Consider the following 25655-nt stretch of genomic DNA (forward strand, 5'->3'; position numbering starts at 1 on the left):
ACTAATCTGGTTTTGGATTTGTAACCGAGGATGCGTCATTTCAGCATTTCAACAAACAGTTCATGAGTCACCTAATTGACTTCAGCACAAACTTAACAAATTCGACACTCTGGTCAGCACCACAAGTATGCAGTAGCGAGAAAATGCAAGTGGGATGTACCAATAGTACCAGTGCAATGCTATTAGAAAACCGTAAGCCGCAACCAGATAGTTTTACATGTAACAATTCGTATGTGAAACATACAATATCATGATCCTCAATCTGCAAATTTATTGAACAAAAGAAACAATACCATGGCAATTATCCAGCAGCGAACATGATCATATCATCAGCAGACCTCTAATAGCGTCAAATCACCATAGCCCTACTACATAACAGAGCACAGACCCGAAAGGGGAAAAGGAGGATATGGCTAGCCTGAAACCTCTCTCCCGTGTGGGTCACTGAATCTTCATCTCGACGACGCTCTTGGCCTTGGGTGCGTAGAGAGAGTACACCAGCACCTGCCGCTTCGCCACCTCCAGCTGCTGCTTCCCGTCCGCGAAGGCCGCCGCCGCGGCCGGCGCGTCGGCGAGGGCGCGGTTGTCGCGGAAGGCGTCCGCCGCGCGGCGTACCGTGTACTCGCGGATGTTGTAGTCGGAGAACTTCCGGCCCGTGCGGAGGAAGGCCCGGAAGAGGGACAGCACCTGCGCCTTCGATGGAGCCGCCGCCGCCGCCGCCATGGTTGCCTTTCCTGTGAAGGGAAGAAATCGATCGATGTCTGAGTGCCGTAGCCAAACTCGATATATGCTTTGACAAAATAGCAAATCCTTTATATGTCCAGGGTCATATGCGCAAAACTGCCCAACATTCCGCTTTCGCTTCTAGGCGGCGTAGTCGGCTATTCGGCGCGGTGTTGAACAATGGGCTCTCTGTCGGACTCGCAGGCGAATGGCGATCTTCCGCCGCCGCTGGCGGAGGCGGAGCCGGAGCCGGAGGACGTTGGGGCGCAGGCAGAGGAGGGAGAGACCGGAGAGAAGATGGAGGGCGTCGCGTCCATAGCGCTGCTGCCCTCTGGCGCCATCTCCGGGCACTTCATCCGCCTCCCGGACTCCGTCTGCTACGGCCTCCAGGGCACCCGTAAATTTCTCTCCCCATTCACCCTTATAGTACTGACCCTCGAATTTCCTGATGCGAGCATTGTATCGTTGGCTGCAACTGCTTCTAGCTTGAATCGTTTGAGTTGTCACCAAAACCCCCCATTTTTTTCAGCACAAGTGACAGTGTGAGGTTGATATCTAATTAGGGTTTATTTCTATAGGAGTTTATCTTTAATTCGAAGCATTGTTTGTTCTGACTTCCTATAAATGCTATATTTCTTATAATATGCCATAACCTATTGCATTCTGAAGCCATACTTGTTTCCTTATGCTATCTGAAGAAAGAATGATGGGATATTGATATTACTATGTTCTTACTTATACAAGTGAATTTCTGTGCTTCTACTCTGGGCCCTTTGCAGTTGTGGGCCACCTTTGGTTTTTTTTCTTTAACAGAAGATAACTTTACCTTATATTGCTGTGTCCTTTTCCTTTTCTATCATGTAGCAATACCATGCGAGAGGGAATGTAGCCGAGGAGATGACTACCGCCTTATAAAGCTCTCCATCATTAATTTTAAGGTGTTATTTTCTTCTCCACCAAGCATGTATTCTACCAACTGATTATCTTACTATCTTGGCCTATCTTCGCTTCTAAAATAGAACTATCTCGGCTTATCTTGGATCTATGCTCATGTGACAGAGGTTAACCTGTGCTCATGTGACAGAGGAAGACAGAGAAGGTAGTTGTGGTGGAATGCAGGGGACATGATGCTGCTCGATTACAACACATTGACCATTTGCATGGGTAAGTCTTCTCTCATGGCTGGATTTCATCAAAACAGAATTTAATTTTGCTGAATTTACTATTTGCAAAAACAATATGGTGTGATGTCTCATGTCTGGATGCTCATGCCCAGAATTTTAGCTGGAAATGCTGAACTGTTCATACACGTGGGGGAATATGAAATCTGAATATGGATGCATCTTCCTTTCATTGGTCTAAGATGCCCTTCATATCTTTTTCCAGGCTATATCAAAGCGCTGTAACTTAACTTTGTTTTCGAAAGCATGATACTAATAGAAGTTGTTGTAATGAAGTATGTTTTCAAGAAGTGCACTTATTAAATATATTTCAACAAGGAGTAATCCTATGAAGAAAGGTATATTGGATAACTAACACCATTTTGTATACTTCTACTCTCAAGTAATTAACTAACACCAAGACAACATTTCATTTGCCATTGTCTCATTTTGTGATTTTTGGAGTTATTTCTTACTAGCATGTTAATTAAATACCTACAAGTTAATCCTACTTGAAAATTACCTTCCCTCACTGGCACATAGTTAGGGGTGGACTAACGAGCTGCTCGGATCGTTAAAGCTCGGCTCGCTAAGCTCGTGATCGTTAAAGCTCGAATCGTTAAGCTCGTTAAGAATAACGAGCTAAAATCATTGTTCGGCTCGACTCGTTATGTTCTTTCGAGCGCTCGCGAGCAGCTCGTTAAGGATCGTTAAGGAAGCAATGGAAAGCAAACATGTGTGCATTGCCTGGTGAGGAAGAGCGGAAGCATAGATTTTTAGATCCTCATGTAGGAGTTTCAAGCATGCTTAAAGAGCACTATTTTGCTTGGCCCCTTCGTGCCAAATATTTGAGATAACTAAAGTGACTCATTGTCAAAACTGGTGAAGCCTAGCTTGTTACCGATCTTAACGAGTAGCTCACGAACATAGTCGGCTCGATTGTTTAGCTCGTTAACCTTAACGAGCAAAAACTGCTGCTCAGCTCGGCTCGTTAACAAAACGAGCCGAGCTCAAACGAGTCGAGCAAACGAGCACTCATTTAACTCGTCGAGTTTCGAGCTTTTTGTCCAACCCTACACATAGTTGCATACCTCCATCCCTGTTAATCCTACTTATGAGGTGCACGTGGATCAAACTTTGGATTGAAACATCCCTAAAACCAACAGCGTGTGTGGATTGAACAGAAATTTGCATCCGTATCGAGTGGGATTAACTGCCCTTATTAAGATTTCTCAGGAGTATTTCAGTCTAAAGTTGCTATCCAGTGCTTCCTCTCTGCTCTCCATGAAAAATTTCTGGTGCCGATTAAAACATGGAAGGATGCATTTTTTTTTTGGAAAGGCCAACTTATGAGGTGTTCACTTTTGGGTGTTCCCTTTTTACAAGCTATGATGTTTCATCGTGTTAGTGATTTCAATGGTCAACTCGTATTGTTGTGAACTAGGGTTTTGTGGAGGGGTTGTTGCCCGGGAGGCAATGTAGAACTATTCTCCTGTCGCCCCAGGGAGTACATGATAGCCCTATTATACAGGACGGCTTGATCGACAAGCCGGAACTAGATTTGAACTCTAGATCGGTCGATCCTACCATAGCTGGTCTCTTGCTAGTTTAAATGATAAACTAGTAATTGCTGGATTCTTCCTAGTTTAATGGACAAAATTGTGCGGATCCTCTTCCTAACTTGGTGCTGCGTGGGTCATGTACAATACATACATAACACATATAGTTGGAATTTGATTCCATATTGTGTAGTGTTTGCTGCATTGCTTAACAAAAGATGACTTGCACTACTGTCTAAAGTTTGATGCTGTCCTTTTAATGCCAAGGTGTGATGCTGTTAAGTAAGTCTTAGTTATAGTTAAGAATTTTGTTTGTGCAATTTTCCTTACGCAATAATTTGTTGTGCAGATGGGAAGATGACATCGTTGGGTTGGTTCAGAAGAAACATGGCAACAAAAAGGTGTTGGTCTCCTTCGAATGCGAGACGCTGAAGGCCGATAAAGCCGCCGAAGAACATATCAGCAGATACATGCCGAATCTCTGTGGACTGGATGCAGTTGGTAAGCATGGAGCACCAAACTTTCCGCATAATGAACAGCAAAGCCTTGATCACGAAAAAACTAGTAATTCCACATAGACAGGACAACAATGTGCATTGCAGAATCTACGGTAGTTGACAGCACTAGTAGGCATAGATCACGAGTTACTGAGCACGCGGCATGTCCGCTCCCAGCTGGCTCAGCATTTCCATGTTATAGCCCTGTCTTACAACTGTGTGCAGATTCCTGATGCCTGTCCTATTAACTCGTTTCTTTCTTACCTCGCGCTGCAGTAAATACAGGAAAGATGAGTATCTCCGGCATCAACCTTGATGAGGACGACCAACCAAGCGGCGACGGCTGAGAGCAGCAGCATTTAGTCACGGTTTGTTAACAGCGACGGTCGTCTGTCGACAAAACAGGACCGTGTGTGTTGCTCCACTGCATAAGGTTATGCATCAGCGCTTTTGTTTCTGCACTTAAAATGGTAGCCTCTAGTCTAATGGAATCCGTGTTGCTGTTGCTGCATGTGGTACTAATCCCGATGAGTGATTGTACACCTGGGTGGTTTTGAGGGCCACGAGAGAGAGCATTGCAAATCGTGGTCCGTGCCTGCACTATTTTGTCTATTTCTTCACGCCTGTACGGGTGGATATATCGCTTCTTTGCCTGTTTTCCCACGGGTGGACCGTCTGTATATGGGTCTTGACTCTTGGGTGAGTACTGTTGCGCGCGTGAAGGGATTCGGGTTCTTATCACATGGCTCGTATGAAACTATGAAGACAGCAGGATTTAATCTAAGGACTACATGATTCTGCCATTGCTTGCAATCTAGTATGCGGTACCGTGCCAGGTATTACTGGTGCTAATGGAACCGATATCTAGGGTGAAAATATAATTGAAAGTTTCTGAATTTTCCGGTGAGAAACAGAAATGGAATGTAAATATGGAAACAGAAACCGGACAGCGTTTTATATATAGATGCGGAACCGAATTTTTATTTTCGACTAATATGGATTTTTCGTTTTACGATTGATGTGCATGACCCAGTCCAGCATGCCCATTACATGACATTTGAATCCAAAACTTCCAAAGCGGCTCTGCTCAAAACTGGTGACCATGCAGTAAGTCGGGCAGTCATTAGGCTGGTGCCAACGCGGTCGATAGCGGGGGCGCTATCGCCCGTGGCGGGGCGGGAGTGGGGCGGGACGGTAGCGGCATGCGCTGGCTGGGGCGCCCGGCGGTAGCGCCGCCGCCGGCTACCGCCCGCGTTGGCGGCGTGAGCGAGGCGGGAGGGAGGCGAGAGGCGGGCGGCAGGCGCTGGCGACGCGGGCGAGAGTTGGGGCGATAGGAGGTAGGAGACGACCTGGTCGGTTTTTATTTTTATTTTATTTTCTTTCCTTCTTTTATTCTTTAAATCTCAGTTTTTATTTTATTTTCTTTCCTTCTTTTATTTTCTTTCCTTTTTTTACTCTTTCAGTTCAAAATACAAACACAAGTACACACTTGTCATATAGGCTATTTAGAAAAACAAGAAACATAATTTGTATTTTTATTAATTATTATGTAATCGGTAATATTTTTAGCTGAATAAAATAATTTTCTTGCATTATTTTGAATGTCTACAAAAATTCGACTGAAATAACTTAATGTGAAAAAGAAATGGTGATGTGGAGGAGAGAGAAGTGAGAGATGGCACTATAGCCCGTGCATTGGCACCGTAGGGTGAGAGTGGGGTGAGAGTGGGGTGAGAGTGAGGGAAAAAGCTGACGTGGCGGGTGAGAGTGAGGTGAGGCATTGGCACCAGCCTTATATAGTTATGGTACAAGTTTCTTGGTTTGCTTGAATGCTTGAGATGTTTTACATGATTGAAGGCATTTTTAGGTTTCGGCGAGCACTCGCTTCACTCTCCATGGCCTCACCGTATTTGACCCGTCTCTGTCTTCGACAATATTTGCTTTTGTAATTGTTTCTAAAGTTTGTGTACTTTTTTTTTTGCTTCTAGAAAAGAAAGTTGGACCACTCGGTTTCATCTGTTTGGGCTCATGTACATCTATCCAAGGCCGTAAAAGACCATAAATTTCCTCCGGTGGCCTTGGAGCCGACCGCGACCTCAGAAAGGTTTCAGTTCTTGGTTTAGTTTCTTTTCAACTTCTTCTTCGGGATGGTGAGACGGCGGCTACATCGAAGGTTCTCCCCGCCCTATCCTCGCTCCGGTGGTGCGTTTAGCGCCGGCGGAGGGCGCGGGGAGTCGTGTGCCCGACGGATGGACCTGGTCGATTTTCATGATCGCTGGTGTGGTTTCAGGTTAGTCGCTACCGATCTACAGTTGTCATTATTAGGGATGGTTACTGCTCTGGTACGCTGGTCTTTTGGGGCCTTAGCACGATAACTTCCCGTCTGTCTAGTACAACAAGCTTTGCTAGCTCCGATGATCGAGGGGCGAGGACGGCGTCACGCCTTTGACTCGCGGTAGTGTCTGTAGTCGTCGCTATGTGGTCTAATGATATACTACCTCCATCCCAAGGCTTAAGATTTTTTTTGAAAAGTCAAAGCAAGTAAAGTTTGACCAAAATTTTAGAATAATCTATCAATAAATATGATATTTTGTAGATATCACATGAAAATATTTTATTATCTATCTAATAATATTAATTTTGTATTTGACATGTTAATGATTTTTTATAAAAACTTAGTCAAACTTAATATAGTTTGACTTTCTGGAAAAAAATAGGCCTTACGCTTTGGGATGGAGGTAGTATTTGTAATTCTTATTACTTCTGAATCTCTTTGTACTGCTATTGATGATTATTAATGGATCGATGGAATTTTCGCAAAAAATAAAATAAAAGACCATAAATTTCTAATCTGAAGTTGATGGAGCAATAATAGTAAACTCAGCTGGCTGGCTGGCTGGCTAGCTTCATTTGTTTCAGACGAATCATCGTGCACTCTGCTCTGCAAAATTATTGTAGGATCATCATAGATTGATGATTACCCAACGGTCGCTGACATCCGAAGACACGTGAGCACACACAGCACACTAGGAAGTGTGGGCCGGGGGTCCACGCCCGAGAGAGCAAAAGGAAGAAGAATCCAAAATCTGGAGACGCAACGAGCCCACAGCAGAGCTGCTAGATACTGTCCGTGGGCCCCGCGCCAGAACCTGTCTGTCCTCCCGTTAACGACATGCTTCCCACCACTACGCCCCCACGCAGAAGGATCCGCGATCCTCCGCCACGTGTCGCAACGGACGGTGGGGATCGCTTGACCCCGTCCGCGCGCCCGTGTTTCGCTCCAGGAAAGGGACAGCGGAAAAGGAGGGCCCCTCTCTGACACGTGGGGCCCTGGGATGTGGGCCCACGACGCAGCGACACGTTGGTGTCAGCTATTTTCGCCGGGCTCCCCCGTTCCAAAAGAGGTTCCCGAAGAAAGTGCGGGCGAGAGGGAGGAGGAGACGGGAGAAAATAGAACGGGAGGAAGAGAGAGATAGGGGCGAGATAAGGGTGGTGGAGGCGGAGGTTGGGGATCCATGGCGCGCCCGCTCCTCTGAGATTCCCGATCGCAGGTGAGCCGCATTGCCGCCTCCTCCGTCCCCTGTTCATCGGTGCATTTGTTTGCTGGCGATTTTTTATTTCCGTTTTTGGGATGGAGGAGCCATCGTTGCCGCCCCGATTCCCCACCCGGCCCCCATTTTGCACTCACCTAGATCTGTCGCCGCCCGTTTGGTTTCTGAACCTCGCCGTGCTACGATGGTTCCTCTGGTTTCAGATGTCTGACCCGCGGAATGCTTAAATCAAATCGCCTAATCAGTGTTTTACGAGATTTTATTTCGGAATTGATTTTCCTGGTTCGTTGTCTAATGAAGGCGTGGACATTGGTGGATTATGTCTGCCTGGACTTTTTTTCTATCACGGCCGTGCACCTTTCATGCTCGGCTATCTGTCTACAAGCATATAAAGGAGATATGCATTTTGTTTACATGGGCATCACGTAGCTAACACCACCGAAACAAAATTCCAAATTATTTGCGGATCATTGTTTTGGAACTCCAGCTCCATGCCAACAGCTCCTCATATTAATATTTTATCATTGTCTCCATAATAAATTGATTTTTTTGCAGGTATAATAAATTGAATTTTACTTATCTCTTTTGTGATTTTGGTTCTGCTGTGTAATGCCCCAGGTCCAGCTAATGGCTTAACGATAAGCTTATACTTATGGTGGATGAGGAAACCAACTCGGCGTACTGAAGCTATTTCGTGAGGAATTAAGAGTTTACATGCTTCAGTTTCTTCTGGTACATCCTTATCCTGACGAATTATGGATTTTATGGCTTATACACAAACTGAACTAGTATATAAGGGAGATATTGACAATGTAATGGTTCATGCACATATTCCAGTTTTAATGTTTACACTAAGAATCCATTAAACTGTATTTCTGAATACAGACAAGTCTTTACCCAAAACATGAACAAATGACTGATGCTTCACAAATATGGTGATATTTATCTGTTATTTATTTTTCTAAATTATGAAGAAAAAAACCCATGATTTACCACTAATAACACTGCACAATGCATCAGTCGCTTCCGAACATCAACTTGTTGACGGGACAGATCATCCTGAGGTGTTCATAAGCCAACCATTTAGCCAAGACAATGTCAGCTTCAGAGTTCAGGATTCCCTACCAGCCAGTAAGATCATCATATGCTCCAATCTTAACGTTTTTATTTCAGCTTCTTCTCCATATTCTTTATCCGATTTGCCCAATTAGTCGATTTAAGTTTCAGTTGATTTAAGTTTATTTCTGAAGATACAACTGCAGTGTAATTTATTTACAATAATAGTGAGATGAAGAGCTCAGTTTGGCTGATCAATGTGTGAGTGTCTGATTTGTTTGTCAAGTAGTTTACTAGATTAGAAATGTGACTGTTCTGTGTTGTGTTGCGGCTATAGTTGACTAAAATGGATTTTTGCTCTATAAATACCAGTTTTAATGAATATTCCAGCAGTGATTCTTCAGTTATGCAATTGGAGCACGAAAGTATCCTGCAATATGCATACTGAAGGAACACATGCCAAATGAAATAAAATCAGGTGACTCATGATATTTGGGTAACAAATAAAATAAGTAGTCTTACGGCATTTTAAACCTTTTTTTTTACTTCTTAGCCTTTGTTTTGCAAAAATCATTTGTGATCTTTTTTGTAGTTCTGTGTTGCCGTGTTTCTAATCCGTACATCCTATGGTTAATTTCCACTCTGTTGTTCAAATCACCTGATCGTTTATACGCATAATCGTCGTTGTTTATAGAGACAAAATGTGTTGTTTGAGTTCCAGAAAGCAAGTCAAGCCTTATCTTGTGTTTTTAATGAAAAATTTATGTACGGCCTCCCTCTGGCTCTCTAAAAAAAAGCATGTGTTGTTCTCTTCTAAAATAAAATAATTACTTGCATGCCATTTGGACAGGATGGTGCCTGGCTAGCTTGCGTGTGATTTCCTTAAGGCTAACTGTTTTAAAGAAAAATATTTTAATACAAGATGAGACAACAAAGTCAAGAAAAGATAAGCTAGACTTATTAATTTTATTAAGGAATGTTAATCATCATACGAGAATATAATTTCTTACGTAGAACCTTTATCAATAACAAGAACCTAATATTCTATTATTAAGATCCTTTACTGTTGATTAGAGTGATACTATGTGCACATAAATCTGCTTGTGTAAAAAATTCTCCTATTCTTTTCTTTTTAGTTAAACTCAAGTTCTACCTGTCTTGTTACCACTTGTCTGTTGCTGCATGCTAAAGTATTCTTTTCATAGGTATCATCTTCGCAGCCTTCGGAGAATACAGGCCAGTTCAAGATATGCCGATGTGGGGAGGGAGACCCAAACTCCCAGAGTGGTGAAGCGGGTGATAGCCCGCCAGCTGCATGTCCTAACTGCCAGGTTTTTCTTATCGTCTTGCACTCAAAGTTTATTTCACAAAGTTATCCAAATGACCTTAAGCTTAATTAGCAGAATGCGTGTCTATAGATGTTTACATAAGCTGTGTCACTGCTATTTATAGTGGCAGGTTTACTATTCTTAAGTCTCAGTTTTCCTTGAATGAGCATGATCACCATGGGAGTCTTTAAACTGCTATTGCGAAATCATGCTATTAATTCAGAATCATGTTCAGTGGCAATTTTTGGCAATTTTTATGTATATTTGGTTTCTTTGTCCTTCTCTTATGTGCATGATAAGTTCCATGACCAAATTAAATGTTTTTCAAGTGCAGGTTCTTAAGAGTGGACATTTGCTGCTTTCATCTAAAGGTATGTTTGGATGACCATTGTATTTTAGCATGGCTAGATGTATATTTATCCCTCTTTTGTACCTGCTATTTGTTACATCTAAACCAGATGTTTGTGGTAAGGACTGATGTCAGAAAGCCTCCAGGTCATATATCTATGAATCAGGATACATTGTCATTCCAGTGAGATAACATAATTAATGGAACTTCAAGCACAAAAGAAAAGCAAAACATGTCGGCCTGAACTCACTACAATTGTTACCATGTTAATCATACCATGTATGATGGAGATTTTACGAACATGATGACTGTAACTTGTACTGTTGTATCATAGTTTAGTAGTTAGGATATTAGCCAGTTTGGTAGGTATATAATCATTTTGACTGGCACATTAAGTTGGAACTGGCCATGACCTTGTCAGTTCGAATGAGAGGAAAGTGTTGAGAAAAAGACACCTGTAGCTAGAGATGTTTCAGTTAATATTCCTACCTATTGTCTGGATATACCAAGAGAGATATACTGTCTAATGAGGCTACTATGAAATACTTACTCATGGGATAGTTCATTTTAGTTGCTCTTGTACTGAATACTAAAGTCCAGCAACATACCATATCTGTTTATTCTCTGATAGCCTGCACATAGAGTAACATAAAGTTTTAGCAAATGTTACATCTATAGGCTAATCTAAATATCTATTTCCTTCACAATCTCAGCCCAATGAAGAACAGAGTCACGTGAACAAACATGCTTGATGTTTTTTACTGAAATTGTCAAGGAACTTCTGTTTCGGATCAAAATGTTTTTTTTATTCATCGCAAAAAAAGAATCCATATTTACTTGTAATTTTTTTTCAGTCATTTCTTAAATTCGATCATTTTAGATTGGAAATTCTAAATATTTGTCGCAACACTATTCTTCCTATTTGATTATTTGTGGTACATAGCAGGGATTGGTTGGACAACATGGAAAAAGCGCTGGTTCATTCTTACAAGGGCATCATTAGTGTTCTTCAGAAGTGACCCGGTAAGAGGCATTAAAGTACTTTGCTAAACTTATTTGCATCAGCTATTCACTCGTAAAGCTCCTGTGATTGAACTACTTTGTTCTCCAAGCTTAAACAAACTTTATTTTTGAACAGAGCAGACTAATGGTATGTACACCATTAGATTGTAAATTTAAAAAAATTAAAATGCCAAACTGCTAGTTGATTGCTCAGTCCGATATCTAATTGTTGTAGCAAATACACTCCCAAATCTTGATAGCATTTTCACGCATGAGCTACTGCTTAGACCCATCTTTCTGCAAGCCTTGTATCACTTTACTAGTCATTGCTGTGCGACTACTCGGCGCAAAGTGTTTTCCAGCTCTACTAAGGTGTTAATTTGCATCCTCTGGGTATGGATGGTACTTTTTCCATTTGATTAAAAGAATACTCTTTTAAATGTTCACTGACAGCGATGCATAGTCAGACAGTAAACTGCAACTCTCTGGTATGGTCTTTGTCCCGTTTTAGGGATGTACATGAATGCAGCTAAAGAGAACTGCACATATAACCTGAATTCGTTAACAAAATGTTTCGAGCAAAGAATCAGAAGTCTAGATACTTAATCAGTTTGTATACCTTGTTACTCAATCTACTTGCTGAGGTTGAGTAGGGGCATTATTAAAAGAATAGGATTACAGTGTAGGGACCTCCCCTACGGCATTGCAGTAAAAATAAAAAATACGCCAGTCGAAACAAATTAAACTTAGTGAAAGGCAAGTTATGTCAGCTAATGGCATCTCATTGCTCAGTTATCCCAACAAATTAGTGGCTGCTTTGGTCTAGGCCATAATCCTAAACAAATAACGATGCAACTTAGGAATTCAAGCTTTATTGTGAAGCAGAGTATAAATTTTTTCTTTTCATACTACTACTAACTGAATACCGGAAGTGACAGAAAGCAAATAGCAAAGGTAGGATATTATTGACTGTTAGTGTGACCATTTTCAAGTGGGTGCACATGATTACAAACCAGTACTACTACTGATGCATAGTATGTGACATTTGTGAGAAAATATAAAGGTATTAGGTTACCTCTAAACATGACAGTTGCTTCCATGTTCTGCTTTACTTTCAGAATCAACCTCCCAGAGGAAATGAACCAATTGTTACACTTGGTGGAATTGACTTGAATAACTCCGGAAGGTATGCATTGAGAATTGAAATTTTCATGAAAGGGAAAAGTTCATGTTATCCGATAAACATATAATTTTGATCAATGTTTCAGTGTTGTAGTCAAAGAAGACAGAAAACTTTTAACGGTGTTATTTCCTGATGGCCGTGACGGGCGTACTTTTACTCTGAAGGTTGGTTGTACATCTTGTAAAATTTCTTGCATACTGTTTTTTGCATCCTTGTTGGGAGGGTTGGCATTGTTTCATAGTTGTTCTGCCGGCTGTGAGGATCAGTGAATAGTGGGGCAACATGGGTGGCTGTGGGACTGTAGCAATGGAACGTGGCAACCCTGTTGTGATGGGGATGGGCATTTCTCTATTATTATTTAATATACAATTTATCGTACCCGTGTGGTATTGTTGTAGGAATTTAATGGTGCTTTTTTCCTCCAAGCAGGCAGAAACTACGGAAGAACTCAATGAGTGGAGAAGTGCATTAGAGAGTGCTTTAGCGCAGGCACCAAGTGTAGCGAATACAGTGGGGCAAAATCCAATATTCAGCACTGATGGAACAGAACCTTCTGAAGCTCCAACTGAACAGTGTAAGCTATGTTAGCTTTCACTAGTTTCTCACTAGTTAGATGCTACACTATTTCTAGAAGCCTAAATGATGTATTACAAGTTGTAATTATGAGCTTTTGCTCACAACCTAGCTGTTGTGGTATATTTGTTTTAGCAAAAGATCCAACTTTATTGATTAACTAAACAAGTTATATCGGACTGAAGAACTGAAACAAACACACAAAGATCCCTGATAAAACCGAAAGTTACATCAAGGCCCTTCGAAGTCATTTGTCACATTTTGCATCTCAATTTTCCTCCAAGCCTATGGCGAAGAAACCACAGAAAGATCAAACCTGCACATGATGGTTTAACCTCTTAGCTATTACAGTATTTTAGGTTAAGTGTATATGGGTTTTAATATAAATAATGAACAAGCCACAGTTTTTGCTGTATAGATCAAATTCTGTATGTCAGTTTTTTAGACTTTATTTATATTTTTCGATGAGAACGGAACTGTTTTTCATTTCATTTCAAATATCTGGTAAAAACATGGAAAAGTCTGTTCAAGACTTCCATTTTGGTATTCAACTTCATTGTTTACTATTAAAAAATCTTCATAAATCTGTTGATGATTGGGAAATTTTGGGCCACTGAAAAACTGAAGTTTTTAAGAAAAAAAATGCAGTTTGAATGTCATGCATGTTGACCTATTGTCCTATGCTAACATAAGCTTATACACATCCACTTGATCAGGGCATGGACAATCATTTTCTGTGCAGCTGTTATTCATTAATACAGCTGCATTTTGCTCTTATAGAAACTGCATTATGCAGATCTGAGTAAATTCATTTTTGTGTGCCAGTGACAGATGCAATTTGCGTATGTCCTAAAATCAGAGGCAATAATCCCTGAGTTGAGATTCTGCATGGCATTGTGATTTACTTTGTAGTCAAATGTATACTTTCTAATTTATTTTTCTTTCCTGTGCGTGTGCGAGTTCGGATGAAATCCTTATGTTGCACTGAAATAAGCAATTTTCTTGTTTCATTTGCAGCGGAGGATAAATCGTCTGTCATTGGCAGACCTGCACAGTTTTCACTTGTAGATCCTGATGGTAGTCCATCTTTCCTGGAGAAGGCCTTGAGGTTCATTGAAGATTATGGTAAGTGTTTTCCCTTGGTGTCATTAATCAGTACATTATCTAGACTGACTCTGCACTAAGTTTAAATTCATGTCATATTGTCCTGGTGCACATTAAAAGAAACCATGCAGAAGCATGACATTTTAAAATCTCGCAGTTCAGTAATGAGCGGAACACACTCTGTTTGTAGGTGTCAAGGTAGAAGGAATCCTCCGTCAGTCTGCTGATGTTGAAGAAGTCAAACGCAGATTTCGGGATTATGAAAAGGGTGATTTCTCTTGGTCTATTTTTAAATTTTATTTAAGATGTTTATCCTCTGACAATTGTGTGCCGGGCTAGTTCACTTGTGTTGGCATATGTATACTGTTTAAAGCTGCATCTTTAATTTAATTTTATTGTGTAGGAAAGAACGAGTTCTCCGCAGAAGATGATGGACATGTTATTGGTGACTGTATTAAGGTGTTTATTTTTCAACACCGACTTCGATGTCACGAGGAATATACTATGTTCATATATTTTCTGTAACATTTGTTCCGCTCCAATTTACTACAGTGTATTCTTCGAGAGATGCCAGCATCCCCAATTCCTGCATCATGTTGCACCGCGCTGGTTACAGCTTATCGTAAGAGTGTCTCAGAACTTTATTTACTTATTCACTAATAATAATACATTTCACAGCTTAAGAAAACTGATGCATAATCCCAATGACTACCTTCCATGGAGTATTGTACCAAAAAATCAGCAAACAATATGCCCTTATCCACAACATTTTGATTTGTTTGGAACATAATAAACTGATAAGACAAATGATGGTGCAGGAGCTGACAAGACAAGAAGACTTGATGCTATAAATAAAGTGGTATATGAAGTTTTCCCAGAACCAAATCGACAATTACTCCAGAGGTATTTACCTAGGTTGCTTTTTGGTTTAAAAATTTATCACCAAAATTTCATGTCTTGGATTGTCATTCTGTAAGAATACATCGTCATATGTTTACATTATTCTATGTTTTATGATGAGTCAAATGTAACCTGTATAGCAATAACAACATCGAATTCCACCAGTGGACACCAAACTCATCATCTTTCTTATAGGATTCTTAAGATGATGATGGTCGTTGGATCACACAAAGCTGTGAACAGGATGTCTAATTCTGCTTTGGCGGCTTGTATGGCACCACTCCTTCTTCGACCTCTTCTTCTTGGTGAATGTGAAATTGATAGTGACTTTAGTATGGCTGGGGACGGTTCATTCCAGCTGCTTCAAGCTGCCGCAGCCGCCAACCATGCTCAAGCTATTATTATCATTATGCTTGAGGAATATGATCAGATATTTGATGTATGATATTTTTCCGTTGTCATGTTCCTTTTTCTGTCTTTAAGCTGCTTGAAGTTATGTCATGATTACTAATTCAACAGTTACCTATGTAGGATCTGGAAGAAGGTTCATGTTCTTCGGACGCTTATACTGAATCTGACGATGGTGATGTTGACAAGGAATATTCCACGGATAACGAAAACCATGATGACGATGGTTCTTATGATTCTGGTGAAGATGACATTGAAGAAGACTTGGATGATAATTCTGAACACTCTTCTGGCGGCAGTGAATGTGATGCCAATAGCAGAATTGATGCCAAACGTGACAAGGTACGCTAATTGACAGCAATGGTATCAGTTTCAAACATTATTGGTGTCAAAAGGTCCTGCAAAGAGCATGTTTCGTTACAAAAAGTAGTAACCCTGCTTCTATTCAACGAAAGAGACTATGGAAGATCTTCTCTTGGAAATGGTGATACTTGATCTTATCAAAATTAACTGCACTGTTTTCAGTCAAATGCTATGGTCAAATTGTATGTTCAACATGTTTGTTCATTGGGTAGTGTCTTCCCGATGTGCAACTTGTCACTTTTTTTCTAAATCTGGTAAAAGAGTATTCTGTTGAAATGCTAGTATTTTGTTGGTCAAACAAATTAGATTATGCTTTCATATTCAACTTGCCCATGAGTTCATCATGTGCGCTGATAAAAAGTCAACAGTTGATTTGACGTTTTCATTATAGCTTAAAACCGATGTGCTAATCTCTTACAGGGTACTTATTATTATATATTTCAAATATCTTCTTGAAGCTTGTAATTTCATGCTTGCACGAAAAAACCTTGGTTGCACTCTCAGTAGCTCAATGGTCTGGGACATGATATAGGAGACTACTGTTTCTAATACAAACGACATACATTTAGGTGTGTGTTTGAGGAAGCCTTGAATAGCTAACTCGTGTTCTTCAAACATACAGATTGTCCACAACTATAGCTTTGTGTCTCTGACTTGATGCACTTGCGAACTTCTTTGTCTCCCTTACACTTCCTCTTGTTCCATATGTTAAGACCAATATCTCATGTACTGCATGTAATGGCAATGATCAGATTGGCCAACCTCCTGCAAAAGGGAAAGAATCAAATGCATCCACAGATAATATTTCTAAATCCCGTTCAGCAGCTTCGAGAGCAAAACTTCTGAAGTCAAGCAGCTCAGCTAATAGGAGCAAAAGAACCTTATGGGGCCGTACTTCAGTAAGTGCAATTGTTATTTGCATAGTTCTGCTTGCCAATGCTACTAGAATAATCATATAGTTTGACTAGAGTACTTTATTTACAGGCAAGAAAGGACCTGTCAACAGAGGAGGTTGAGTGTTGCAGTGATGATGAGTAAGTGGCCTGCTATTCGCTCCTGAGATGCACATATAATTGTGCTGTTTACTGGAGAGATAAATTAATTCCAAAGAACATCTGTACATATTGCTGTCGTATCCATCCTTCATGTCTTATATATTTATACAGTTTAAAAAATAATAATATAGCTCATAGATGGTCATATGTGTGCATGATTTTTTCAAGTGCACAGATTATAGCACATGTTGTACATCTGTGGATTTTAAATATGTCTCTTCAAAGCACACAAGTATATGTGAACAACTGCACAAAATGTACCATGACGATTGCAGATTTTGCACAACGGGTTGCACACGTAACTCGATTTGAAAACATGTAATTGTGCATTTCAAAAGTATGTGAACAATCGATGATACACAGCATGCTGAATGTGTGCACATGAAAAAGGTCATTCACAAACATGGCCATTTGTGAACTGCAAAAGCAGATAGACAATTTCCATTTTCAGTCCTGGAATTTTTGGTCTTTCCATTGCTAGGTGAATAATTTTGTTGTTTGCATCTGCAAGATTTGTACCTTCTATAAACTTGCCATACAGATTGAGGGTTACAAAATGTGTGGATTTTTTTCTTATATTGGTAAGAATCCACGTGGTTTGAATTGCATAGTTGCACATTAAGAATGATTCCCAAAGTCTGCACATGTTGTAGGATGCACCTGTAATGATCAAATGGGCATTGTACAATTAAGGCACAAGTTCTGCAAAATACAAAAGAAAAGCTTCATGTTTTGTCTTTGCACAATGCACATTTAATCATGTTTTGTCTTCTTTGCACAATGCACATTTAATCATATTTTGGACAACTTTATTCATGTTGCTACCATTCCTTTTTAGATTCTTCTGAGATAACGAGTACTTCGTGGAATGTTATGCACTCACAAGAACACATTGTTTTTTCCACGATATTTACCATTAAGACTGTTGATATCTTTTGCGTTATTATTTTTCTAATTTATTTTCTGTATTAGGGCTCTTATTGAGAAGCTTGAGAACAACAAAGCTGATCTCCAATCTAAAGTTTCAAAGGAGGTACATCCTTTTCCCCTAGGATCATACATAAGTTTGATATCGAATTTTTTTTATATGGCATGATGTCTTGTATTTTACAGGTCAAAGAAAATGCAAACCTTCGGGCAAGTCTAGAAAAGCGAAAAGAATCATTACATGAACGCCGTATAGCACTTGAAAAAGAAGTAAGGTCTTAAACTCAAGGTTTTTATTTATTTTTCTACAAAGAGAACACCTTGGTCACTTGTTTCAATAAGGGATCATGACACCACCGATGAAAGCAAACTTACAATATATGTGAAAAAGCATCAGAAACTATAGGGGGGAGGAACATTCTGCTACAAGTTATAAGCACAGATACTATCCAAACATCTGAACTAAAGCAATGTGACCACAGAACTAAAGTAATGTGACCACAGAGAAATTTCACCATTATAATCACAAATACTATCCAAATATCCAAACATCTGTAATCTGCCTCCTAGGAGGATTGTAACAAACTCTATCTTTCCAATGAAATGAAACGCAAAAATCTTTTGCGTTTTCTTGAAAAAATGTGATCACAGAATAAATTTAGATTATGGTCTTCACATTTTGTAACCAACCACTTAGAAGGACTTTAAACCAATTTCTATCTCTTCAATTAAATGAAATGAAACACAAAGGTCCTTTGCGTTTCTGAAAAAGAAATATTTTGGTGGCAACAAATGGATTCTCTGCATTTTACTCAAGGTTTGATCATGTCATTCCTTAAGATGAGCCATTATTCACGATGCCGAGGGAATTTACCCCAAACATCTGACTGCCTTGTCAGTTGAAATGGAAAACTACTACTGAAATTGCATTGTACATCCAGAAAAATTCTCAGGAAACATGATCCCACACAGATAATACAGTATTATATCAAACTAATCATTCCATCACTTCTTCCCCTTTTAATGCCTGATTAGCTGCATAGAAAGCAGCATTTTCTTGCTGCTCATACTCCTCCCAGACATGATATTTAGTAATAGGACAGCATCCTACATCATAGCAAAAACAACCAAGCTAACAGTTCTGGCACAGTATGATGTTTTTATCCAAACATGTGAGCCTTTGCTGTATTTTTGAAAATTATATTTGACTGGATCTATCTAAAAACGTTTTAGTACCTCGCTGTGAGCTAACAGCACATGCTCAGACAGCCCCATTTGCCCACGTGATTTTCATAATTGACTCAGGCCACAATCTGAACCATGAGCCACCATGAAGAACAATTGATGTGACAATACACATGATTTCTATTAAGTTTCATGCACCCACCAGTAGAACCAAAAATCTGAGCTAATGGAGAATGTTGGGAAATCCGCATATACTTCAACAACCTACCTCATGTGTGGCTCAATAAGGCCAAACGTGGACGAAAAGAGGGTTAGCATTTTTTTTCTTTCTAAATTGCGAAAGCCAAGCTGATACCATACTAAGTTTCATGCACCAACTAGTAGAACCAGAAGTCCAAGCTAATGGAGAAGGTGGGCAATCCACATGTACTTTAACAATTTCCACTTCTCGCCTCCTTTCAAATACTATCAATGTTTCTTGCAATCATGGTAATGCTGAGTACTTATCTTTCTTGGTACTATGATATATTATGGCCTGGACTCCACTGGCTATGGTAGCCCAAACTGGATAATGCTACTAAAACCTTTAAATGCGACTTTATCATTGCCATTTTCATCATAAATCAGACAATACAATTTACTATACATTTCTGACACTATGGGGACTTAAAGGTGAATCCTCTTGTTCCATCATTTTAAACTACTTTCAGTTGATGGAGACTAGCAACCCCTCCTGATAGACAATTGTTTGGCACTGCAAATTATAACTCACTACTATAGTGTACTTTCGATCTCCTGGAGTTGTTTTGGTATACTTTCCAGGGTAAGTTTTGCAATTACTGTTCAATAATAATATTTTGTGCATTCAACAGGTGGAAAATTTGCGAGACCAGCTGCAGAAGGAAAGAAGTTTGAGGACCTCATTGGAGTCTGGGCTGATGAATATGCGAAGAGGACAGGTGTCCTTCCCGTCATCAATAGACAGCAAGGTACTCTTCAGAAGCTGTATTTATATTTCGTTAAAGCTAAAATTCTTTCCACCATTTGAAATTTTCTTCTTGTAAAAAAAAAGACTAAGGCTGATCTTGAGGAAGTTGCTGCTGCTGAAGCTGATATTTTGAACTTGAAGCAAAAGGCTTGTGATCTCCGTGGACAACTCAGCAGCCAGGTCCCGATGGGCTCCAGCTCGCTATGCGAATCATGCAATAAAAGACTCATAAGTAGTGAAAACCCACTCGAGTAAGGCTTTCTTGCTAGAGCATTTCATAGCATTTTTTCTATCTATTTAGAGTTCTAAGTTATGGAGAGGAACATACTTTTAAAAGACTTATACCAAAGTAAGCTACTTTTCTCCAGGGAGAAACAAGAGATTAGCTCCTCAGCCGAAGCATCATCAATCGCTGGGTTCAGTTCTGTACCTCGTTTGGTACCCGGTACTGGTGGCATGGTAAGACCATAAGAGGCTTTTCCTTCCATTTTGCCAGAAATGGACTGTCTGAACTGCTACTCTGCTGTAACGTCCCTATGAATGGTCTAATATTATTCCTAATATCTGGAATGGAAAATGTAGACTGTATAAGCAAGTTAGTCATGGATTTGTCCAGATATTTACAGATAAACAAGAAGAACCTGATATGCCTGAAGTGTCCAGTAAAAACTATACCAAAGGAACTAAATGTCCTTGTTGTCTTGCATGATTCGAAACTGTAGACACCAAAGAAAAGATATAGATTACGTAGCAAAGAATCCAGGCTCATTGAAGTTAAGGATGACAGGACGAAAATATAATCTGGTTGTGCTTTTAGTTCTTCGGTTGCTCAGTTCCATTATTCTCATTTCAGGCGGAGCTTGTCGAACAATTAAGGAGGCAAGCTACACAGCATTCATCTTCAACAGGTAAGCCAGCTCACCAGCTGCAACTGAGTACTAACTTTTAACACAACAAATGTTGAGGTGGTAATATCTATAACCATACTTCTTGATCTTCATTTAGAACAATTGTGCCCAAAAAAGCAAAAGTTAATAGAAATGATGCTAGTACTAGTAGTTTAAAATGCTTGATTTTTCTCAGGTGCTCAAAGATTGGCGAGGCAAAACTCAAATAGCCCACAGCTAAACAGGCTTCAAGGACCGAATGCGTATTCAAGTATTAGAACGGAGGTAATCTCTATGCCTTACTAAAGTTTGTCGGTGCTTCTGCTGCTGCTGCCAGTTTATGGACTGAATTTAAGCAACTACATATACATTCAGGAACCTGGGGGCGGACCACCAACTGCATTAGCTAAGCTGACAAACCGGCTCAACTTCTTGAAAGAAAGAAGGGCACTGCTTGCAAGCGAGATGCAAAACTTAGATATGGCTCGCCCACCAGCGGCACCACCTACTGCTCCAGCTCCAAATAAAGACTCAACATGAGGATTGGGAATAAGATACTGCATCATCTTTAAGCTAGAAAATCAAATAGTGAAGCGGTGCACATACGACAACATCAGAGGGACTACTGTGAGGCGGAGATGCACATGGTGATCTTACCATGAGCTGGACCCAGTTCAAGATGCGTGCTCGTGTATTTTCACTGGAAAAGGAGCATCTCTGCTAGTGTTCACCAACATCACTGATCGCATGAACTGCCAGGTTTTAGAGTACCGTAATTAATTAACCACTCAGGTTTACTGTGTCTTTATAATGATATGTTAAAGTATTGTAGCAAGATTGACTGCCGATCTGCTTTGCATTGTGGCTTGTATAAAGATATCTTTATAAACTGAACCACAGCCAGAGTGCGCTTCCAAATACAGTTTACCGGCAGTTTTTTTTGGAGTTCTTGGTAGCTTTAGGGAGTTTCACTCTGTCTTTGCTGCATTTTGGATGGCAATTCCTCTGCCACAACCCAGAAAGGGATGGCAGTTCCTGTGCCACAACCCAGGAAGGTGATCAATATTTCTCTTTTAAAGCTATTATCTGTTTTTCGTTGATGTTTAACGGTTGAAAGAAGTCTAAATAACCCCTAAGTATTGGGTTTGGGACACTAACCCCCCCCCCCCCCCCCCCCCACCCCAGTTTAGACTGGGGCATTTAACCCCCTAAGTATCAAATACCAGGCAATCTACCCCTGGCTGTTTTAGCAGCTTGTTTTGGTCCACGTGGAAAGTGGTTTTAGCCGAGCTGCTTGTCTCCTATGTCCTCCGCCGGTGGCGCGTCGCCGTTGCTCCGGTGGCTGCACCTCGCCGCCTCCTTCCGTGACGTCGCGTTGTCGTCCTCTACGTGCTCCCCACCGCGACACGGCCGGACACCTCGAGCTCCTCCGTGCCCATTGCCGCCGACGTGCGGCTGCCCAGTACCATGACCCCAGGAGGCCGCGCTCCGTGACAGCATCCTCGCCGCCGTCCACCAGTTCGAGCTTGGGCACCCGCCCTACCCCGCCCCGCTCAAGTCGCTCTTTCCAGTAGTGGAATCTCCAACGCTGCGTCCTGCCAATCCGAAATCGAGTACCTCGCGGAGCAAATTCTGAGCCAGGAAGAGGACACCAACCTTCTCGTCGTCGGCGGCGTCCTCGCCTTGCTCCAGTACAGCCTCTTCTACCTCTTCAACCCTGGCATCGAGAGGAGGTTCCACCACTACGGGAACAACTCCATACGCCGACGGCCCCGCACCGTCGGCACAACTACTACAACCGTCGGTACCGGCTGTGCCGACGGTCACCGTCGGCACAGGCCGGTCGGCACATCTCCGGTCGGGGTAGCTCCCATCACCGTCAGCACAGTAGACCACCGTCGGCACACGCTGCACCGACGGCTGGGACGGTGGCCGTCGGCCGTGTCACCGTCGGCACGGGACGTTGCTCGTCCGCCACGGCGTGACGGCGCTGGCGAAGGCCGTTAGGCTGTGCCGACGGTGAAACCGTCGGTACAGTAGCCCAGATTTTCCCAGAAACGAACGGCGCGAAAACAGAAAAAATTTGAAACTGCGAAAAAAACGCGCGCTTGGCCAGCTGTGCCGACGGTGTCACCGTCGGCACAGACCCTGCCATTTGGCACAGCTATGGGCCTGACACCGTCGGCACAGCCGGCCCAGTTTTTTTTTCAGATTTTTGCCATTTTGGCTCAATTTGCTTAAAAAATCGCACAAAATGCACATATTATAACATTGAATATCCAGTAACATATATAGCACCATAGAGCACAAAGATATCACCGTATAGCACCAAATCTCACAAATATAGCATCAAATCTCACAAATAGCACAAATATAGCATACAAGACCATGGTACATACACGGGATCCACTACAAAGATGGAGCGTGTCATCATGTGCTAGTACAATGTAGAAACTATGGTGGTGCACCACCCGGCGGACCCGAGTACTGATCTAGCTCCGACTGGGTGAAGCGAGGCCGCACTACTTCGACGGTGCTCGGGGAGGTAGAACCACGACGAGAGCCACCGGAAGCAGAACCATGCCGAGGTTCGGCAGAAGCACCAGGAGAATGGCGACCGGGGTGCATCGGAGTACCACAAGGAGCGTCGTTCCCGGATTCTCCCAATCCCTACATGTTGGAGGGAGTTAGCAACTTAGCCATGTAACACCAAGTTAGCAACTTAGCCAAGTTAGCAACTTACCGGGGTCAACTGACGCTGACGCTTGTACATGCAATAGAACCCCTCCTTGGACGGGAACACTGGCGTCGGCCCCGGGTGAGGTGGCTCTGGGAGTGGTTCCTCTCGCACTCCAGTCATCATGAACCGAGTGAAACTCTGCAAGAAACGGGAGAGATAGCTCAGATTCAAACATGGGGACTTATGATGTTTTGCAACCATAGAGATTGAAACTTACCGCCATCTGGTTGCTCGTCCACTGGACATAGGCATCTTTCACAAGGTCATGCTCCTTAATCTTCTCGAGATACTCCTCGTAAGATACTGCATAGGCCTCCTCGAGCTGAGTCTACAATTTCAGAAATAATGCGTCTCATCAACATAGCCATTCAGGAACAAGAGTCAAAACAGAGGATGAAAGTGTGGATGACTTACATCTACCTCTACCCGAGAACGGCATGTAGTCCGCGAGGAGGTAGCGTAGCTGCCGGAGGGGAGGGTAGCCTTGATCTGCGTGAAGTTCCTCTGAGGCTTGAAACCCCCAGCAAGGCAGGCAGGACGTCCATGCGGCTGGCCGGACCCCGCCAGCATCATCGCCACCTCGTCGACCGGCTCGGTCATAGGGTCCTCCACCTCTGGATGGAGCTTGGCGTACTCCTCGCAGTATTTTTCCTTGCTCTCTTTGGCCTTGCCGTAGTACATCTCAGGCGCGGGCCGAGGCTCGTTCGGACCGGGCGTCACCAGCTTCATGTGCGTCCACGCTTCCATCTGACCAACTTCCCTCCCGAGCTTCTTCCCCTGCATCACAAAACAAATGTTATGCATATCATCGAAAATCAAAAAAATGCAGCTTGTTCCATTTTTATATGTATCAGACGGTCCCGATAGCGATCGGTGATGCTGCTCCCCGCACTGTGTGTTCCCTGATGCCCACGGTTGGCCTTGTTCCGGTCGCTCACGGCCTTGAAATCGGGGTTTTCGCCGACCCAATTCTTGACCAACTCCATGAAGGCGGCCCTCTTATTATCAGCTCAATGTGGTACAACCTGCAAAATCAAAACTCATTTGAAGAACAAACAATATAGTTGCAAGTTATCCGCAGTACATAGAATCGCATTGACAATTACTTACCAACATGAAGTCCTCTATCGTCATAGCCGGGGCGAGTCCCTGCACAATCTCAGGCTTTGTGTACCTTACGCCCTGCTCAGCATAGAAGTGGCCGATGCACGTGATCCTCTGGTTGTACCACTGCTGCCGTGTTGATGCGTGTGGTTGGCACGTCCGTTGGGAACCCCAAGAGGAAGGTGTGATGCGCACAGCGGCAAGTTTCCCTCAGTAAGAAACCAAGGTTTAATCGGACCAGTAGGAGTCAAGAAGCACGTTGAAGGTTGATGGCGGCGAGATGTAGTGCGGCGCAACACCGTGGATTCGGCGCCAACGTGGAACCTGCACAACACAACCAAAGTACTTTGCCCCAACGAAACAGGGAGGTTGTCAATCTCACTGGCTTGCTGAAACCAAGAGTAAACCGAATAGTGTGGAAGATGATTGTTTGCAGAAAACAGTAGAACAAGTATTGCAGTAGATTGTATTTCAGTAAAGAGAATTGGACCGGGGTCCACAGTTCACTAGAGGTGTCTCTCCCATAAGACGAACAGCATGTTGGGTGAACAAATTACAGTTGGGCAATTGACAAATAAAGAGAGCATGACCATGCACATACATATCATGATGAGTATAGTGAGATTTAATTGGGCATTACGACAAAGTACATAGACCGCCATCCATCTGCATCTATGCCTAAAAAGTCCACCTTCAGGTTATCATCCGAACCCCCTCCAGTATTAAGTTGCAAAGCAACAGACAATTGCATTAAGTATGGTGCGTAATGTAATCAACAACTACATCCTTAGACATAGCATCAATGTTTTATCCCTAGTGGCAACAGCACAACACAACCTTAGAACTTTCTCATCCTTGTCCCAGGTGTCAATGCAGGCATAAACCCACTATCGAGCATAAGTACTCCCTCTTGGAGTTACAAGCATCTACTTGGCCAGAGCATCTACTAGTAACGGAAAGCATGCAAGATCATAAACAACACGTAGATATAACTTTGATAATCAACATAACAA

At 42.0% G+C, this 25655-nt stretch overlaps 3 protein-coding genes across 5 annotated transcripts; 2 read left to right on the forward strand and 1 right to left on the reverse strand.

The window, feature by feature from the left end:
• Positions 1-193: 193 nt before the first annotated feature.
• On the reverse strand, positions 194-781 carry LOC127296182 (uncharacterized). The gene has a single exon (XM_051326214.2). It carries the CDS (start codon positions 721-723, stop codon positions 442-444), a length of 282 nt encoding a protein of 93 aa, XP_051182174.1. The 5' UTR covers positions 724-781; the 3' UTR covers positions 194-441.
• Positions 782-849: 68 nt separating this feature from the next.
• Positions 850-4585, forward strand: LOC127296181 (uncharacterized). Its single transcript, XM_051326213.2, has 5 exons — positions 850-1120; positions 1588-1661; positions 1808-1887; positions 3792-3943; positions 4216-4585. Exons 1-5 carry the CDS (start codon positions 904-906, stop codon positions 4284-4286), a joined length of 594 nt encoding a protein of 197 aa, XP_051182173.1. The 5' UTR covers positions 850-903; the 3' UTR covers positions 4287-4585.
• A 2755-nt stretch (positions 4586-7340) lies between these two features.
• Positions 7341-21720, forward strand: LOC127296183 (rho GTPase-activating protein REN1). 3 transcript variants are annotated; one of them, XM_051326215.1, is made up of 26 exons: positions 7341-7490; positions 8109-8222; positions 8511-8621; positions 9752-9877; positions 10209-10245; positions 11167-11246; positions 12344-12411; positions 12494-12572; positions 12838-12982; positions 13999-14106; positions 14276-14353; positions 14489-14544; positions 14638-14707; positions 14904-14988; positions 15181-15424; positions 15517-15735; positions 16509-16655; positions 16741-16790; positions 17784-17844; positions 17925-18008; positions 19796-19912; positions 19996-20162; positions 20280-20370; positions 20765-20819; positions 20995-21083; positions 21174-21720. In XM_051326215.1, exons 3-26 carry the CDS (start codon positions 8586-8588, stop codon positions 21336-21338), a joined length of 2457 nt encoding a protein of 818 aa, XP_051182175.1. In that variant the 5' UTR covers positions 7341-7490; positions 8109-8222; positions 8511-8585; the 3' UTR covers positions 21339-21720. The 3 variants fall into 3 exon arrangements, with proteins under 3 accessions (XP_051182175.1, XP_051182177.1, XP_051182176.1); XM_051326217.1 differs by having other exon boundaries at positions 20053-20162; XM_051326216.1 differs by having other exon boundaries at positions 11170-11246.
• Positions 21721-25655: the final 3935 nt, after the last annotated feature.

Source organism: Lolium perenne, chromosome 4, assembly GCF_019359855.2.
Source record: "Lolium perenne isolate Kyuss_39 chromosome 4, Kyuss_2.0, whole genome shotgun sequence".
In the NCBI taxonomy this organism is placed as follows: Eukaryota; Viridiplantae; Streptophyta; class Magnoliopsida; order Poales; family Poaceae; genus Lolium; species Lolium perenne.